The sequence below is a fragment of the Diplotaxodon limnothrissa genome, linkage group LG17, assembly GCF_057381915.1.
Source record: "Diplotaxodon limnothrissa isolate DT_005_m linkage group LG17, D_limnothrissa_male_GT1.1, whole genome shotgun sequence".
Classification (NCBI taxonomy): domain Eukaryota; kingdom Metazoa; phylum Chordata; class Actinopteri; order Cichliformes; family Cichlidae; genus Diplotaxodon; species Diplotaxodon limnothrissa.
The window spans coordinates 23980206-24000071 of record NC_140612.1 but is presented as its reverse complement, the minus strand read 5'-3'; the positions used below and the strand labels follow the sequence as shown (position 1 = coordinate 24000071).

The window sequence follows — 19866 nt, the reverse complement described above, 5'->3', positions numbered from 1 at the left end:
GACAGAAAGGGAAACACGCAGAGACAAGGCTGACCTCATTCAGAGATCAATCCAACACCACACCAGGGCAGACTGGAAACAAAAGGGAACCAACAACAACTAAGGAACTGAGAACTAGAAACTTAGATAACACAACTCAGAAGTGCTGGGAAATAATACTGTAGTCAAAGGATGACACACAATATAGAACTAGAATGTAAATCACCGGGTACGACCCAGGAAACATGACAGGACTTAGAAGAAAATGGTCTGTGCACACAACTGGTCGCATAATAATAAGCTTCTTTTGATCTGCTGCCTCTGTTAAATGTACTGCATTACTGCAATATTCACACAAACTCAACATTTCCTTCATAATTAAAATTAAAGCCTTCATTTCAAAACTTGCGTTATTTGAAGAAAAATGGCACAGGAGATTATCCACGGCTTTGATATTCACCCTCTGAAAACTGCTTACTAATTCTCACACACCAGGGAGGAAGTGAGGGAGAGACAGCAAGCATCATACAGGGAAGAACATGGAGAGGGAGAGGACAGCAGCTATGGGGAGAGCACGGAGATGTGGCTGATGAAGATGATTAGACAGACAGATGAAGGAGTGTCACAGTTTTAAACTTGGCACTACAGATCTGCTCTGACCCTGTGCGCCCTGCAGTCCCTGTTCACCAATCTGCAGACGAAGAGACGTAGCCATATACTCCATATGTACGTGAATAGGTCTCATCTGCTGCAGATTAAGCAGCTGTTTGCTAGGAAGTTCACAGTATCAGCGTATTTCTGTTTCCCGCCTCGTGGCCAAAGATTTATTTCAGGTCTAGCCGAGAAGGACTTAGTGACGGATTTATAAAAGAGTCGTGCACCTCGCACTGTTGATTCTACATTTCAGCAGGCTTGGCTTCATGGCTGACCCGCTGCTGGAGTGTTTGATAATACCATGTCAGACTGATTACTTCTGCCTGATGATACATGTAGATGCCCGGACTGATTAGTCACTGTCCCCACTGCCAAGCTTTAGCCGCAGCAGCCTCCGTCCTACTCTGCTTGTATGAAAGTCTAAGGATCCTTACTTAGTCACTGCTGGACCTAATGGGGCTCATCCCTATCAACAGAAAAACATAGAAGAACATCTGCATAGTTGAATCTAGTCTTGTGGACTAAATATAGAGGGATTACACCCAGTTTTAGTTTTCAAGGTTCCTTTGGATTGCAGCAGAACTGCAGGGTTGAAAGGGATTAAACGTGCAGTGCTAAGTTCTGCAAGTACACGAATAAGTGACAGAGAGGAAGATCGTGCAGAAGATAAAAGCCTAGAGGTGACAGACAGGCAGGGAAGTTCTCTTCCAAAGGGGAGAAGCATAAAAATGTTGGAAAATATAATTGTTGGCTCAGATTTGTAATGAAAGTGAGCAGGAGGGTGGCAGCTTTAATGGGAAGAGAGGATGAATGTGAGGACAGGGAAGCAGAGGGAGATGAAAGGGGTACAGGCAGGGCTTAAAAGCGAGGAAATTTTCTGTGCCTGAGACATGTTTGAGTGTCAGGAAACGCAACGAAAGGAGAGTGAAAATGAAGGTGATTACGGCTGAAAATGTTTGCTTTACTCCGAGACACTTCATTTCCTGCATCATGGAGGAATATAACGCACAAATTTAGCATGAATTGATGGCAAATATATGTAAAAATAAACACAAAAACAAAAAAAATGTGTGTGTGTTTTAGATTTATAATTTATAAGAACTTTGGACATCTTTAATTATGTTATTTAAGCTAAAATACCTAAAAAGAAAATAGTTTACAGACTTGTTCAAACTGGTGGCTCACGGCTTACTTTGATTAAAGTTGTTTGGAGAGGAAACATCAGACCTCCTCCTCCTCCTTCAATTGTTCCCTCTGGCTGTTTCATATCTACCTGACCGCGTCCATGTGGCGCCACATGAGAGGAAGAGTTGCATGGATCGCAGATTTATCTGTTTTTTGTGAATATAAGCTGCTGACTGGTGAGCAGAATTTTCAGCTTGGTACGTTAGTGTTCATCAGTTAATCATAAAACATATTTAGTGCTTATAACAAATATATTATGCTAAATAAAGACAGATTTTTCCACAATGTATATGATAGTAAGAGTTAGTAAACCTCTATTAAAGTCTCCCTCTGCAGTCTGTTGTTTCTTAGATTCAGCATTGAAACTGAATTTAAAACCAAACATAGATGACATTCTGTCGCCTCATCAACCACCAAGATCTCACTGCCTACAGACATTCAGTAACTCTCATTGGATAATGTTAATAAATATCTTTCACTAAATATGAACGTTTTCTACCTGTCCTTGTTTAAATTATGAAAGAAGTTATTATGCCTGAGAATCTCTAGAATGTCGAATACTTTCCACTAAACAGTTGTCTTCTACTTTGGTTAGTTTTTTTAACAACCATTTAAAAAACATATTTTGCTTTTGTTTTATTTTTTACTGCAATTCCTGTAGAGTAGCTTTTATAGTGTTAATTCAGTATGTGCTACAAAATAAAAGCCTTTCCTTTACATTAGGTTTGTGGGCATTTTATTTTGAATTGTTCCAATCATGGCACTTCAAAGGAACAGCGCATCACAGGAACAGCCTGTGATGTCACAGTGCACATTCTACTGGAAAACCCTATAAATAGGGGAGACGTTCAACCGACTTTAGTGGATCTCGGATGGCAGAAACACAAAGCAACCTGGTTGTTAAAACAAAGACAAGGCGGACGCAGAGAAACGCAGACGCACACGCTGACGCATCTACAATGGCAGAAGCAAAAATAGAAATGGTCATCACACCAAAACCTGAGGTTGATAAAGCCGCACAACCAAATACTAAAAAGTCTCCTGTGGCACAACCACCAAAGGAAACGGTTGTGAAACCAAAGAAACAAAAAAAGCAAAAACAGAAAAGAGTGGCTGAAGAACCAAGAAGAGCAATTACTCGGGCATATGCCCGGGCTCTTCTTGAAGCTCAAAACAGCACGGCTAACCCTGTGCCTAATGGAGGGACTTGGGAATATCAACCCATTCCCACATTTAGACCCCCGTTTAATCCCTGGCACGAGATTGCTGCTCTCAGACACCAACTGGAAGCCTCCCAACACCATCAGAACGACCTTTACGGTAAAATGGTAGGTGCAAACAAGAGGGCCTCTTATCACCAGCTTCAGGTGAACAAACTTCGTGAAGAAATTCACGAGAACGAGCAAAATCACGAGGAAACGATCAAAGGCCTCATAGAGCAGCTGGAAGAGGCTTCTAGTAATAAGCCCTATGACATCAGTGAGACAGACACTCTCGTGAGTGACAATGAAGCTATGGTCATATTGGATGAGGTGATTGCTACCCTGCAGGACCAAATCAGCCACCCTACCACAGAGCAGTGTGTGGAGTCTGCCACTCCAACCACAGAGGCTTCACACACTGACTCTGTAGGACTGAAGTCCTCTAAGGAGGCTGAATTTGAGCTCAAATGTAGGATTCAGCAAGAGCAGATTGAGATGCTCCAGAAACAGCTCCTAGCAGCTCAAAATCAGCTTGAAGAGCAGGCCGTTAAACATAGGCAGGAGCAGGAGACACTCAACCTGGAAATCAGTGACCTGAAATCCCAGCTCTGCCCCAACAAGGCCCTTCATGATTTGAAGCTAGAGTCTCTGGAGCCAGAGCTGAAAGGGGCCAAAGCTTCCTCACTTAAAATCCCACAGCAGCACAAAGAACAAAATTCCACTGCTGCAAATGAAATGCACAAATTTGAGCTTCCGAAAGAAAACGAGACTGGAGAACAGGACAAGATGGAAAAAGAGGACTCACTGCCATCCACTGCAAGGTCTCTGCAGGAGCCTCAGAAAGAAAAAGACACCACAGAACAACAGAAGATAGAAAAAGAAGAGTCAGCTGCATTTTCTGTACAGGAATCTTTGCAAAGTGTACAAGACAAACAGAAAATGCTCAATGTCAAGGTGGCTGAACTCAAGACTGAAGTCAAGAGCCTGCCAGAGATTCCGCCAAGGAAGAAGAAGAACAAGAAGAAGCGGAACTGTGCGCGTCCCCAATTTCACATAATTGGTGTCAACATCAAGTCCTAAAAATCATATTTATATACAACTAAATTGTCAGTGAACATTTGAACCCCTCTCGGTCAAGACAGAAGGCCACCCCTTCCTGAGCCCGGTTCTGTCAGAGGTTTCTCCCTATTAAGAGGGAGTTTTTCCTCTCCACTGTCGCCAAGTGCTTGCTCATAGGGGATTTGGGGGCTTTTTTTTAACACCAACCACTGAAAAGTTCACTGACATCAAATTTAAGACTCAGCAAATATGGAAATGGATCATTCGTCATCAAGTGAGGAATCATCCATTTAAAACATGTTTGCTGAGTCATATTTAGTTGTATATAAATATGATTTCTGTCACACTAAGGCCAATCACAGACTAATTTGGACAATTGGTAAAAAATAAATAAATTGAAAAAATTGAAAAAAAGTAGTTGTGTCATTGTTTCGTGTAGATTTCAAATAACATGCCATTTTATGTCAACATATTTCTGTTACATTTGTAGTGCTCGTGGTTTTATATTCTTATGATCCTGTTTGTTTGATGAGTATATCCTTCTGCCTTACTTCACATATTTACTGCTGCTTGGCTAGCTTTAGTCATGCTAGCATCAGCACGGGTAGAAACAGATACACATCAGAGACATCACATGTAGCTTGTGTTTATGTTCAGAGTGACATCTGATTTAAAAGCAGGCAGCAAAGCACTGAGCAGCATATCAGTCAGCACAGAAAACAAATGCCATAAATGTCATCAATTAGGCTGGAATAATTTGTTTCTGGTGGCTTCTATTGTAAGTGCTTTACATTTCAGCATGGCATCCTGTATGTGTCCTACACTGAGGACACTTGAAACTGGTCATTTTCTTAGAATGGAGCTAAAGATAAAAACAAAACAAAACAAAACTTTCATAAGAAATCTTTATTCTGCAGTAAGGGACATTAAAAACCTAATAATGTTATCATTAAAAATATTAAAATGTGAAGTAAGAGCAAAATGTATGTTTGATACATTTAGTCATGAGTATTTTACACTGTTATTATTCCTGTTAAGAGTATCTGGAATATGCACTCCTTACAGTGGCCATGTTACACCCTGCTCAAATGTAGGTAATGTTAGACATGAGTCTCCTGGAATTAGACCTCAGTACTGTTAAAGTTGAGTTACTGACCTTTTGCTGTGTCAATAAAAGTTCAAAAAATAAGAGTGCTTCTGATGTTTTGCTTTAAGATTAAGTCCCATATTTTTTTGTAGCTTTTTGAACAGATGGTGTCTTATTCTCAGCACTTTTTTCTAATTATTGTTCTCAGAGTTGAGATTTAATTCTTATATTTAACTCAATCGAGAAAGAAACAATTCAGTCTCTTTCCTTGTAATAAGTCAAATTTTCTTCATTTAAGCATAACATTTAGATACTTTTGTCTAGTTAAAAGGCATAGATTCATTTGCTAGTTTTAACAATTCTAGTCAAGCAACTTTTGCTCACCCCACTGGCAGATTTTTTTTTTCTTCTCAAAACAAGAAACTTTTGTCAGATTTAAGAATATTTGTCTTGTTTCTAGTCAAAATATCTCATCACACTTAAAATACGAGAAGTCAGCTACAGAGAATGTTTGTGTGTTTTCCTCTTCTGCCTTGGTATACTTGGAGAATTACTTTCTGTAATTGACAGTTCTGCACTTTCTAATCTACATCCTGCTCCGATTTGTAATCCACAATGAAACGGTGCTCTTAAGTAAGATCTGAAGACTTTGTGCCAATTAAAGACTCACAACAAATGTTCTCACTTTGCTAAATGTATAAAAGCTTGAAAAATGCTGTTTTGCGTTGTTGAACAACCTGTACTTGTGGCAGCTACTGCTTTACTGGACAGTGCAAATCTCTGGTAACAGTGAGTCACCAGTACAGTTTGTGCTGCATAATAGACCTGTTGTAAAGATTCATTTTCAAATAAATCAAAAAAGGTTTCAGTGCCAGTGCAAAAACAAACACTGCTGTGGGAAATAACACCAGTCGATCAAAAGTTAGTCCCTAACTGTGTGTTTCTCATGATCAGTGGGGTCCAACTTTCATGGTCCTGGTTTCTTTTAATCTTTTTATATTTTGATTTCGCTTCATAGATCTTCATTCTTGTGTCCATATTTTCCCAGTGTCTTTTTCTTTGTCTCCTCTCTGATAGCTCCTTTGTCTACCTTATTTCTACTTCTCGTTTTATTTTGATAAAATGCTTTTTTCTTGTATGTCGTTTTGTACCCTGCCCTGATTGGTTTGACCCGTGTCTAAACAGCCTGACGTATATACAGTCCCATCTTTCCCCCTGTGAGATTGTTTTAAGCTTATTTCCCACACCTTATGCAAGCTTGTTGCCACCACATGGGAAAAAAAGCATTTCTGCCAGCCACAAGTCTTTTTGGTTTGGTGTGTTATTTCGTGATTCTGTTATTTACTCAGAAGGTTGAGTTTGGAAATGCTTCTGAGGCACAGAAAAAGAAAGTTGCTGGGAATTGCATTGCCAAGGCAAAGCATTTATAGGGACAGTGTGTGGAGTAAAGCAGACAATATTGTGAGTGATGTGAAGCATTCACTTGCCTCCTCTATCTATTCTTCCTTCTGTGAATTCCTATTTAGTTCTTCGATCCCTTGGACTTTGTGTTATTGGTTTTTAATTAAAAGCCAAATAAAGACTCACATATTTGTTCATTTCACCCACCTGTTGTGCACTGAGCTCAATAACGGATCAGTCCAAAATCTCCCATGTGTTTGCAGTAGGGTCGAGATTTGGTTAGAGCACACAAATCACATCATCCTCATCAAGCCTTTCTGTTACCATTTATTCCCGATGAATGTTATCCTGGAAGAGATCACTCTTATCAGTATAAAAAGGATTGGCTTCCCTCTAACATAAAAGACCAAAACTAGGATGTCTCTCAGAGCGTGACAGGGACAGCATATCTCCTCGCTGCAGGGGTCAAACACTTCTTTTTTAAAATGCCTTTAATTTGTCACCCATCTGTGCACAAGCAGCCATATAAATGCTGCATATCAATCACTGTGAAGGAAAATGTGTCCAACTTCATTGCTCCAGCTACTCAAAAGAAATCTGTGTGCATCTCCATTCTACTTAATAGATTCAGACTGAAATGAATCAATTAAACTTTAATCAGCGCTCAATTAAACTGTCTTCGCTCTCCGCTTTTTCCTCCTGACACCTTGGAGAAAAGATAAGTGATGCACACAGCAGTGGCCTGCAGCTTCCTGCCTCTGCTCGTCTGGATGTAGCCACATTCCCATCTGACAGTTATGAACACATTAGCTGTTCTACGTAACAGCGATACCAGACATTAGATGGGAATCATAGCTGTGAATTATTCAAGATCTTAATGAAATCCTCTCCACTTAATGACTTTATTCCTGGAGCTCTGGGCGATATGGTATCAGTTAGTTGGCATGATACTCACATGCTTCATTTCTCTTTGGTGTTGAAAAATACATTTTTTGAAACATTATGTGATTTGAGAGTATATAAAAGTGTGTGTCTCTGTATGTCAGCGATATCTTTTGAGGAACAAAGGAAATGGAGAAGCAAATAGACGTTTCTTCCCACAGAGTCACGTTTGAGAGCTCTCAGTCTCCTCTGCGGAAAGTTTCCCTTCCTGTTTGACTCAGAGACACAGCAATAATCAGGCCGAATCAGGACAGCTGTGTGTCACTTAACTCCCAGTTTCCTCTCTCGCTTTCTCCCTCCGTCTGTCACATTCTCATACGCTCATTGTATGACGGAGGTTACACGATAGTGAGGTATGGGAACTGATATTAGCTCTGACGTCAATTTTCCTGGCATTGAAGTAATGGGCATTAACGCTGGAGGCGTTTATACAGGGATCGAGTGACATACTGTGCTAGCATTAACGTCAGTCAAGTCACCAGTGTGGTACAGGGTTGAAAACCAAATTTCAAAACAATGACAAGACTATCAGGATGTGCTGCTCTTCTCTGGTAGAGCATACCAGAATTGCTATACCATCCTCATCCGCTTTGTCCGGGGCCGGGTCGCGGGGGCAGCAGCCTAAGCAAAGAGGCCCAGACCTCCCTCTCCCCAGCCACCTCCTCCAGCTTATCCGGGGGAATACCAAGGCGTTCCCAGGCCAGCCGAGAGATATAATCTCTCCAGCGTGTCCTGGGTCTGCCCCGGGGCCTCCTCCCGGTGGGACATGCCTGGAACACCTCACCCAGGAGGCGCCCAGGGGGCATCCTTGTCAGATGCCCGAACCACCTCAGCTGGCTCCTTTCGATGTGGAGCAGCAGCTGCTCTACTCTGAGCCCCTCCCGGATGGCCGAACTTCTCACCCTATCTCTAAGGGAGAGGCCAGCCACCCTTCGGAGGAAGCTCATTTCTGCCGCTTGTATCCGTGATCTCGTTCTTTCGGTCACTACCCACAGCTCGTGGCCATAGGTGAGGGTAGGGACGTAGACCGACCGGTAAATTGAGAATTGCTATACCAGAAAAGCTAAATGATTCTTAGTAAAATACATTAACCAACTAACATTTAACATTTTGTGTGGCCTTCTTTGGCCTTGATAACAGCAGTTTTTATCAGCATTTCAATAGTTTCTATTTTGATATTAAACTCTAGATACTTTCTAGCTGTTCCCAAAGGCTTGTATAATTGGGTCATTGTCTTGTTGGTAAATGAACCCAAGACCAATTGGGTTCTGTCATGGCTGGGTCTGTGACCCAGCATTTTGAGTTCATTATATATTGTGTATTTCTGTTTTTAGTATGGGAAAATGTTAAGTTGCTTTTGCATTGTCAGTTAGAACTTGAGTCTTTGTGTTTTGTCATTTATTGTTTGGGTTAAGCTCATCTAGCTCTCTTAAACCCCTAAGTTGTTCAGCCTTAGTTCTGTTTATTGGATCTCCTCATTTCTCCTTCCACTGGATCTTAGTCTCATTTGCCCTTTGTGTTCCATGTCTCATGTTGTCATCCCATGTTGTTTGGTCTGTCTCATCATGTTTCCTGTTTTATTTTGAAAGAGTCCTCTGTTCTTTGTTCATTGTATTTAGTTTCACTTCCCCTGTCCTGTCATTAGTTTCATGTGTGTCAGCTGTGCTCCCATGTGTGGCCACTTCCCTTGATCATCCCTTATGTGTATTTAGTCTCTGTGTTTCATTCAGTCTGTGTCACGTCATCTGTGTAACCTTCCCAGTGATGCCTCGTCATAGTCGGCACAGTTCTCACAGTCATAGAATTAGTTCTTGAAGTTTCATAGCTTTATCTCAGTTTCATGGGTTTTTCTTAGTCTGTTTTCCAGTTTAGTTGTCTTGCCTGCACTCGTCTTAGCTTTTGTTTTTGCCTTCTGTCATCAGCCATAATAAAGGCTCGCCTTTTGTTAAGTCATGTCACGTCTCCTTGCCTTTGTCTGCTCTTGGCCTGCTCTAACTAACACACCAGCGCACCGCGCTGTGACAGGTTCAGGGCACAAGGGATTTCATGTTGCAGTAAGATGTTGTGGTAGACCTTCGTTTTCATGATAGTGTTGATTTTCTTGTATTGTGTTGACGTGGCAGTTTTCAGTGGGAGTTGCATCTTTTTTATATTGCTTCTTGTGACAATGATTAAATGCCCTTGAGTTATTGGGGGTGAATAAGTACTAACAGTGGGTAAACTAATGAATATCATTCAGCTGAAGCACACGTAACACCGAGCTGACTGTTGCTGTGGAAAGTAGAATAGAGACATATTCTTATTCTCAGTTTATCACGTACTGTAGATGGGTCAGATTCTCTTGGCATCACACATTTTATTATTTTGACATGTAGGGTGGTTCTCCACAAGTATTAAAAAGCAAATTCAAAGTCTCCGTAAGAAAGTATGACGGTGACAATGATCACAGGACTTCCACCCACAGGACAGGAGTTTCTGACCTGTCTAGCACAACAATATTTCAACTTTTTGAGTTCCTGTGTGGTTAGGGACCAAAACTATGTGGTTAGGTATATTAAATGATATGGTTTGGTTCAAAATACACAAAATACATGGTAAACTTTCACCTTCTGCTGCAACTTTTTCATCTTTACTTAGTCTTTACTACAGTTACAATAGTATGTAATGTATCTCTCTGCTGCCTCTGCAGTCCGGATGGTTGTTCTTCTGAACGGCCATCCAAACCAAAAAGGTGAGAAGGAAAAATTTAAAAATGAGTATTAAATCCAAAAGTCCAAAGGCAATGTAAACCAGGTTCCTTTACCTGATACACCCAGGACTTATCCTACCTCCTAATGTGGACTTTAAATCTGATCACTGATCACAGATTCAAATCTGATCACATTTAACAACCAGAAAACGTTAGGGAAAACCTCAAAAGGCATCTGACATAGCTGTAATATGTAATCGTAGGATTGCACAGGAAATTACTTCTCCAGAATCCTGTAATTACCGACTGTGGCCACAGAGGCCCCTGTTTCCACTTTCCGCACAAGCTATGTAGTGATGCTTCAAATGTGAAAATTATGACCCTATCTTCTTTAATTCCTCTCACGTTTCACTTCTGATCCCTTCAGGGTTTCAGCCAATGACTGCCTTAGCTAGCTAGCTAAGGATGTTAATTTATTGATTAGCTTAGAAATCCCATATTTAACTTAACATAAAAGTGCAGCAGTACCTCAGGCCCTTGTACTGGTTAGTCCAGTTTGCTAGAGAACAACTCACACTCTCAGTTTGAAACAGACAGCTGTGATCTCCTTCAGTGACCCTACTCTGTCTGGAAATGCTGAATAAAAATGTGCAAGTTTTTCCATTACTGCAGCTGCCACTCATCATGAAGCTATACCCCAATTTTAGAGCACCAAGTTACTAATTAAAAACAAACTGAGAGGAAAAATGACCCCTTGAACCCAAATCAATGTGATGACTGATGTAAATGCCATTAGGCATCTTTAAAAGGGGCAGGGTTTATGACCTTTACTGCAGCCAGTCACCAGGGGGCGATAGACATTTTGGGCGAGCTGTCAGGTTGCATGGTTTCTACAGACAATGGTTTCAAGAGAATACTCTGAGCCCAGTTTTTACTCATTCTTGAGAACAGCCTAATCTCATGTGAACATAATTTAAACATTCCACAACTACCAGCGGAATACTAGAACTTTACGACCACATCGGCTAAACATTCCAGAGCGGCTGCATCATTTTCTGACCTCAGTCAGTTCCTGAAAAGCCTCACTGGAACCTGCTTCACCCAAGCAATCCAAAGACTCACCTCCAGTAAACAGCGCAGACTGTTATCAGTGTACCGGAGGTTTCTGGTACATCAGAGGTTAAAGTTATACCCCAGCTGAGATGGAGGCAGGAAGTGAAGCAGGAAGACCAGTGCTCGAGGGGGAAGAGAACAATGGCATCTTGTGATTAACAGCAGAAATTATGTAAATATTTGCTTCCTTGACACAAAAATAAGTTTTGCATCATTTTATGATATGAAACTCTGGGGTTTACATGCTGGAGTTTTAAAAAAATGATGTAACCTGACTCTGGTTTGGAAACATAACTGGATTTGTAGCTCTATTACTCACTTATTAAAAGTCAAAGGAGATATTTAGATAAAGACGGAGTGCATGCGTGTGTCCATGTGGATACATTTGAGGTTTTCCTGCAGTAAATCGAAACACTTCCTTAACCTGTTTTTCTGTTACAGTCTTGCAAGTGTCACAAGGTTGGACATATCCATTAGGTCTGCTCTTAATGGTATTTAAAGGCTTGTGAGCTTGTAGATAAAGCTTGCCCTGAATCAAATGAATTCGAAAGTACAAACAGGCCACCAATCTGTGCCTAATTAAATGTCACAATTAACTCTGCCTGCTATCTCTTTTTCACACAAATGGATTTTGTATGTCAATACTCAGGGGAAGTGGAGTGGAAGTGCATCAGGATTGATTCATCCTGAAGCTATACAATGACGACCCCAAGATGCACGTGCACGCTCGTGGAAATAAGGCGATGTGATTTGTTTGGAACACATTGCACCTCAGTACGGGGGCTCGTGGCCTGCAGGCTGCCTCAGTGCCAGGTGCTGTGTTCTCCCCTGCAGGCTGAATCACCGAACCTCACGGCGTCCAACCTGTCAGCACACACACTTGTCACGGTGATTAACAGCCCGCTGACTCACCCAGCATCCTCATAAACTAGGCTTCAGGTCCATGTGCGCATAAGGGAGAAGAAAGTGATAAAGAATGACAGAAGAGTGGGATGCCGCAAGGATACTGGTGTGTTTTTCACCAGATTGGAGGTCCAGGGCGAGGTCGAGTGCTAGCCAGAGGACTTACATTGCAGGGATTAATTCTTAATGTCCGCTTTGACAGAAAACTATCAGTAGGCTCAGATCACATGACAAGGCCACGGATCATCCTAATTGGTTTCTTTATCAGTGGGGCCAGACTGGAGCTGCTGTGCCTTTAAATCATTCATGAATCAATCCCAAGACCTTTGAGGAGTAATTCATCTAACCGGTGTCATGTCTATCACATTATCCATGTGACTGTGTTTCCACTAGGTGTAAACAAGAACTTTGGCAAAACACAGGTCATGTTAAAGGTGGCAAATTCACAAAGGGTAAGAATAGCCTGCACTGGAAACTTCTATTAGTGTGAAAGGACCGAGCAGCTTAGAAACTTATTTTTTCTGATAATTTTACACTCATATGCAATCAGTCTCTCACAATGTAATGTATTCTACAAGTACATTACCAGCGATAACTCAAATACGCTTCACATGCACTATTAATAAAGTCTGTTTGGTCATTTGAAGAATATTTGCATAGATTTGTAGGGTTTCCATACGGAACGGAGGCTCAGATGGGTTATTTCAACCATTTTATGTAAAACACTAAATCAGACACATGCTATTAGTCCCAGCAGAGGAGTTTTCTATATTTTCAAACAGATCTGGAGAGGATTCATTCTGACGTCAGTTTTACTGGCAAGAAAAAGAAAAGATTAATCCCATCAATCTAACAGCTCAACCCTAATTTCTACCTTGACAGGGTTAATCATTTGAATATACAGTGCATTAATTATTGAAGTTAGTGTCGCTGTGGTGCTGGTCTGGATTATATACTGTATACAGTATATATACAGAACTCACATTGTAATCTTCCTATGAAGATTGATGATGAATATTGACTGATGAATATGTGGCAGATCTGCTGCATATTGTGCATTAAACTGCATCGGTATATTGTTGTTATGCTTATATTTAGAATAAAGCCCCCTTATCGTCCTGTCAAAATTATGTTTTATGTAGATTTTCCTACTGTGGATTGTTGCTCTCTGTCATGGGTTTCACATATTTATCTGCTGAAGGAGGAAAGTTTATCTGAGCTCACCATAAAATTTGTTTACAAGCATATTTGTCACATAGACATATAAATGATCAAAAACACTATGTTGATATCATAAAAATGATACATTTTAAGGAAAAAAATCTTTATCATTTAATGCGACACCGAAATGGGTTCTCAAGTTGCTGCAACTGTGAGTACGACTTCAAAAGGGACAAAATCCCTCGAATTAGCTGATTTGCCATGAGAAAGCACTTGGTGACACTGGGGAGCAAGAACTCCTTTGTAACGGGAAGAGATCGCCAACAGAAGCAGGCTCAGGGAAGGACACTAATCTACTGGATGTGGTTGGATGATTAGGAGGAAGTCCTGATGATTTTGAGTCATGTGACCACTCTCATGCTCAATAGCCGGTTGACAACATCTCCAATGAATAAGGGAAAGTCTGAAGGATTTTAACTATTTATGTTTTAAAAAAGGCTTCATCAAACATTTGTGCCCTGCAGCCTGTTTGTAACTTGATGACCCATGGCCTAGTTTTCCTGGGCCAGAATTTCCATTAGATAAAGGAGCCCAGAATAAGAGGAAAACGTTTCTTTATTTCCTTTTGGGACTGTGTTATGCTTGATATTAATTATGATTAAATATTGATAAAGATATTGTTGAGAGTAAAAAAAAAAGAGCCAGCAGATCTCACTGGTAGACCAAGGAGGCCCACTGTTTCGGATTATAAATTAATAAGAGTGGGAGTATTCGATATGCCTCCCAGCCCCTCCCTCTGTGTAAAAATGTGGGCGGGGCGTAGTTACACGCTGTGTGTCCACTGCTCGCCGGTTTTAGGAAGATTATCGCGGCGGGCTGGTTAGGAGAGGGGACCACACCGTTGCTTGTAGCCGTTGGTCGGCCTCCAGCAGCAGCATCAAGTGGACGAGGGAACCCCGATGGCATGTGGTTCACAGACGGTGTTAACGGTTAATTTTCACACGGAGAGAAACGGCACAGGGGAGCCAGTGTGAGCCCGAAGATTATGTCCGGAGCTGGCTCTGCTGCTGGGGAGAAAAGTTTGGAAGTAGGGATACGCTCAAATCAGCGGCGGTAAAATGGTAAATATGTCCTTTCTGCTAATACGAAATCAGTTAGCGAGCTAACGTCTGTGAAACTGTCGGATTTGCTGTCTGACCGCCTAAATCTCCACCCCAGAGTTTATAAGTTATTTATAACCGTCGAGTTTCTGTCACTGGGATGAATTGGCGTTCCTCCTCTTTCCAACAGCTGTCAGTCAGCTTTTCGCCGACTAGTCCCGTCATGTATTGTGTTCACGTGCCTTGTCACACTTCATTTAGAAAATCCAGTTTTTCCCCTGCTTGTTGGAATTTGTGTGTATCCTGTACATAAACAAAATATTTACACACTCATTATTTAACATTTGGAGCTTTTCTTGAATTCGGCACTAGTCTGATACTTTAATCGATTATTTTCCGAAATGTTTACCTTTTTAAAAAATTGATTATTGATCATATTGACGATATGTTAGGGAGCGTTAAATTGACAGATTTCTTAATGGAGTTTGGTTCAGATGAACGGAGCTTATTGTAATAAAATTTTAAAGCAATTTTGACTCCACTACGGGATGTTTTTATTGATCCAGACATGATGCATACCAGTGGGGAAAACTAGTCTGTCAATTTTCCGTTTTTTATGGCTATTTGATAAACACAAATGTATTTTATGCTTGAGTAGATGAAACCTTTCGTTTATTGTAGGGGTGTCAAACTCACATACAGTTCAATTTGTACTCAAATAGGTCCATACTAGTTAAAGCCCTACATAATAACTTGTGTAAAAAAGATACATTCCTGTTTTTGTTTTTTGTTTTTGATTTAAACTGTCACCAGGATCTAAAGAAACTACTGTCAAAATATCTGTATATGTCTTATAGAGAGATCAGCTAAATTGGAAGCTGAAGTTTTTATTTATTTTATCCATTGTTTTGATGGCCTCTTATGAATTCATACTTATGAATTTAAATTGAAACACATCTGTACCAGCGTTTCCTGAGCTGGAACTGGTAGCGTGGGATTCTAAATCATACTCAATAAACCCACAAAGATTTTCAGAAGCATTCAGCATGCATTGGATTTCTTCATGTTGCTTTTAAAGTTTTAAGTCTTGTAGCTACACACAACTGTCTTGAAGTCTGCTGGGTGAAGCTATAGGCCTATAATTATCAAGACTGCCTGCTTTTACCAGCTTTTACCTTTAATAATCATCACAATCTGGCAATAAGGCGTGCGCCAAACTGCTGGAAAAACAAAAAGGAAAGCAGTTAAGCAGAAATAGGATCTAACCCACATGCTTTCTTTTCTCTGCATTATAGCCTAAAACATCTCATGCAATGTAATACTCCCTGAGTCTTTACCCTTAATGTTATCTACCCTATCCAAAAGCCAAAACTGTAAAACCTTTCTAAAAAATCTGGCCCAGCTGGAAAACTCAGTCACTAGAGAGTCACACGGTAGATTTTTGCGGAATATGATGAAAGTCAGTACAGCTTCAATGTAGACTCGTAATAAGTGTGTGAATATGGAAGAAAGGAGATTCTCTGAGCCTTTTTTTTTCATGTTCTTCTCCATTATTTATGAGTCTGATATGAAGCCTGTAGCCCCTAAAGAGACAGGAAAGGCAGGTGATTAATACTCAAAACAGCATCTGATCTGAAATCAGTCACTTTAAGGGTTATTGGGGTTATTAGAGGGGAATTTGGGATTATCGCTGTTAAATAAAATATGTTCACATGTTCTTCACATCAATCGTCAGTTATTTTGATCAATAGTGAGATCTTGATTATTTGACATGATTACTCACAAACTTTGGAAAAGAAGAAGAAACCTATCTGTTCAGTTAGGTTGATTTCTGTTTTCCGCAACCTGGAGGCCGAAAGAGAGAATGATTGAACTGTAACTGTTTAATCAGGTTAGTCTTGTTTCAATAGTTACTGGAAACCTTACTGAAATTAAGCCTCGGGTAGAACTACCTGAGATGTCATCAATCTGTCTCACTAATATACATTCATTGAGTCGGCTGTAATTACATGGTCATGGCAATTATTAGTGCACAGTAAAAAGTCACAGAATCTTCACTTATAGTATTTTAAATCTTTATTATTCAAGCAGCTTGTCTGAGATGTAAAAATACTTTTAATTTTCCATCCTTTTGCAGGAAATTAGTGCATTTTTCTTTAAATATTAAAGTGGCTGCACCGAACCCTTCGGCAGCTCAATTCTAGCCTCCAAACTGTGGGATTGACACCCCTGTTTTAAGTTCTTTCAGCATTGTTTTATTATCTGGACACATAATGTTGACAGTTTTTAAAGGAATAGGATAGCGTATACATGCCCACAGACGAAGTTAGTGGTGGAGCAGGTTTGTCAGGTCTGTCTGCAGTTTTACTGATTTCAGGTAAAGTCATTACGTGTTGCCATTATATACAAATTTCGTGGTGTAGATAAGAACCTAAACGGAAATTATTGTTGTTCGGAAGTGCATTTAAATTCCTCAATGACAGGGGCATCCTGTCAGAGGGAGGGTAAAATGACCATACAGTGCCGCGCTGACTTGATTGCAGTGCTAATCCTCCTAATCCTTAACCTGTGACTACATGTCATGACATGAAAAAACATTCCTCCATGATTCAGTTTGTGAAGTCCTTTACAAAAACATCAAGCTGACTTGTATGCTAAGATCTGTGTGACAGCCATAGACTGTATGTGAAAGCTGGTTGTGGCCACAATGACTACACCCACCCTGCATTTGAAGCCTCAAAGTCATTGTCGCCATGTTATTGACAATATTTAGATGTGTGGTTTGAATGCAACCGAATACCTTCGTACCATTTCATAGCTTGTGTTTGGGTTTAGCACAGTCTGAAAGAAGGGTTTGTTTTAAGATGCTTTGCTTATGAGTTAGGATTTGGGAAGATCAGATTTATAAATATTTTTCCAACTTTGCCAAATGATTTCCATACACATTGAAAAAGCTCGACTGAACAGCAGCTAAGAGAGCAAGATCATTTGCCGAGCATTTAACTGGTCTTGTTGTCTGTGCAGAAAGTAAATACACCTTGCAGGTCTGCTAGAATGTGGCAGATGGGTTTAATTTAAATGTAGTGTGAGTAGAATTTGTGTAGTGAGTATTTTTGGTAGACAGTCTAACAAGATGACTGAGTACTCACCAAAACTGACGCTCAGACTTCTTGGTGACTTGTACCTCACAGAAGAGTTTTTTGTGAGATCACTCTCCTGCAGATGCTGGTTGGCTATGGCTTGCTCTGCTGATACAACCTTGCTAGTATCCAAATGGATGAGAATGGATTAAAAAAAATTCACTCACAGTAGAGTAGTTATGAAGGAGGGCTCAATGCAAACAGGTCAAAGCAAATTTTTTTTGTAGAGGGCTGTAAACATGTTTTGTCCTGCTCTAAAGTTAAACATTGTAAAATCGGAGTGTTTGGTGATTGCCTTGCTTTGTTTTTCGGCCCCACAAAGTTGCCACTTGTTAACATAAAATGAGTTTCTTCGCCTTTTATACAGCCATGACTTTCACAGGTGTAGAGGCGACACTGTTTTCTTATTCAGTTTGGTTTAATTTGATTGGTTAAAGAGCTAAAAAATGGTAACACCATTTTTTTTCTTATTTGGGGGCCAGCTGACACCCATATACACAACTGTGGAGCTCGTCTCTGTGGTACACCGGTACACCGAGGCATTTTTCAGCCCATGACACCTTTCGTGAGCTGTTCAGCGACCGGAGGCAAGCCGCCACATCCTCGCTTGTTATCCTATATTTGACAACACTCGGGGGATACTTGTGGTCGACTGAGGATCTTTCCAGCGATGCCTCACATCCAGCCTGGCGCAGACATAGTTTACAGCCTTTCCCTAAGGCTCCTTAACAGGTTATATTCATTCACTTTCCTCAAGCACATTTTTCCACTTAGTAGCTGAAGAGTATAGTGTCTGAACACTGAAGCTTGCACAATTTCCCTCAATAACACCTTTCCTTCTTCACCTGCGTCACTAGTATTTGCACAGATAATTTTGTCTTTTCGACTTTTTGTTTTTAGATTTAAATATTTCTTTATTCTTTGGTCACTTGACTTAAATTTTTGGATTTATCTTTTCACAGTTTAACGTCTAACTGTAATACAGCAAGAAGAAAAAGCACAGAGGTTTATGATTATTGCATCAAGTAGCTTTTGCTCACAAGATCACTTTCAAAGGGAGATATTTCTTCCTCTTCATGTTGGACGTTTGTGTCTTTGATCCAGAGGAAGGGGATAAGGTGTGTTTCCTTCTCCGAGCTCCTGACAGTATTCCCTGTAGGCAGCGTTTGTTTACAAGTCTTCTTTTTCTCGTGTCTGCAAAGAGAAGGGGATTGTCTTCCTCAAGGTTTAACTCCACATTTTTTGGCACAGGCACAGCAGGTATTTATTTACTATTGCTAAAAATATGACAGGTCTGCCAACAGTTAAATCAAGTTTGTTCATGCATTTGGTTTATTTTGGTTTGGAAATGCGTCATGCGTAGACCTTTCCCTTGAGTGCTGGATGACTGCACACCAAAGAAAAGATAGTTTACGCCAGATTTAATGATAAATATATCCTTTTTAACACACAGTTTTTTCTTCATTTAAATGTTTCCAGTCATTCTCAAGACTTGTACATATTCCTTGGAGTACAGTTTTTATTTTTTAAGTCTTAAATCTGATGGACAGAAATCAGGTTAAGGGAGCAACCAATGTTTACGTTTAATATTTACCATTGTAGCCTATAATTTGTTGGTTTGACCTAAAAAAAGATAGCAGGAAATGGTTTATAGAATACAATAAGTCAATCATATTTTCTAATAGTTGAAGAAATGATGAAATTATGATTATTTAGTGACTGAAATGGGCAATTTTAATAAAAAAGTACCTTTTATTTAATCAGTTTAATCAAAATGTATTCTCCAGGGACCAACTAACCAATTAATCAGCTAATGGTTGCGTCATTTATCACAGACACCTAGCAAGCATTTTCTTTTTTTACTTGGCTATACTATCTTTGGCTTTAGGACTACATCTATTCATCTTCCACTTATCGCAGTGGGATCATGGTTAAATCAGCATAAGCAGGATATTAATTTTCCCAGTTCTTCCTGAGTAAGATATATTAACCCTTGTCCCAGTTCTGGGTCTGCTCTGGGGTCTTCTCCCAGGTGGATGTGCCTCAGAAACCTCCAAAGGAAGTCTCTCTGGGGGCATCCTAATCAGATGGCCGAAGCACCTCAGCTGATTTATTCTGATGCTAGGGAGCAATGGCTCCAGTCCAAGCTCCCTGTGGATGACTAAACTCTTCACCTTATCACAGAGCCAAGCAATCTCATTCTTTCGGTCACTGCCCACAGCTCATGACCGTAGGAGAGGGCTGGAATGTA

General features: G+C 40.4%; 1 protein-coding gene across 2 annotated transcripts in view; it reads left to right on the top strand.

The window, feature by feature from the left end:
* tmcc3 (transmembrane and coiled-coil domain family 3) overlaps positions 1 to 19866 on the top strand; it is a 114801-nt gene that overhangs the window by 66639 nt on the left and 28296 nt on the right. The window contains exon 1 of one of the 2 annotated variants that reach the window (XM_085375377.1): positions 13486 to 14496. The exons of the other annotated variant lie outside the window; for it this stretch is intronic. Within the exon in view, the coding sequence (XP_085231503.1) occupies positions 14494 to 14496 (3 nt within the window). The 5' untranslated portion in view covers positions 13486 to 14493. Of the gene's footprint in view, positions 1 to 13485; positions 14497 to 19866 lie in introns of those variants that run through there. 2 annotated transcript variants of the gene reach the window in all.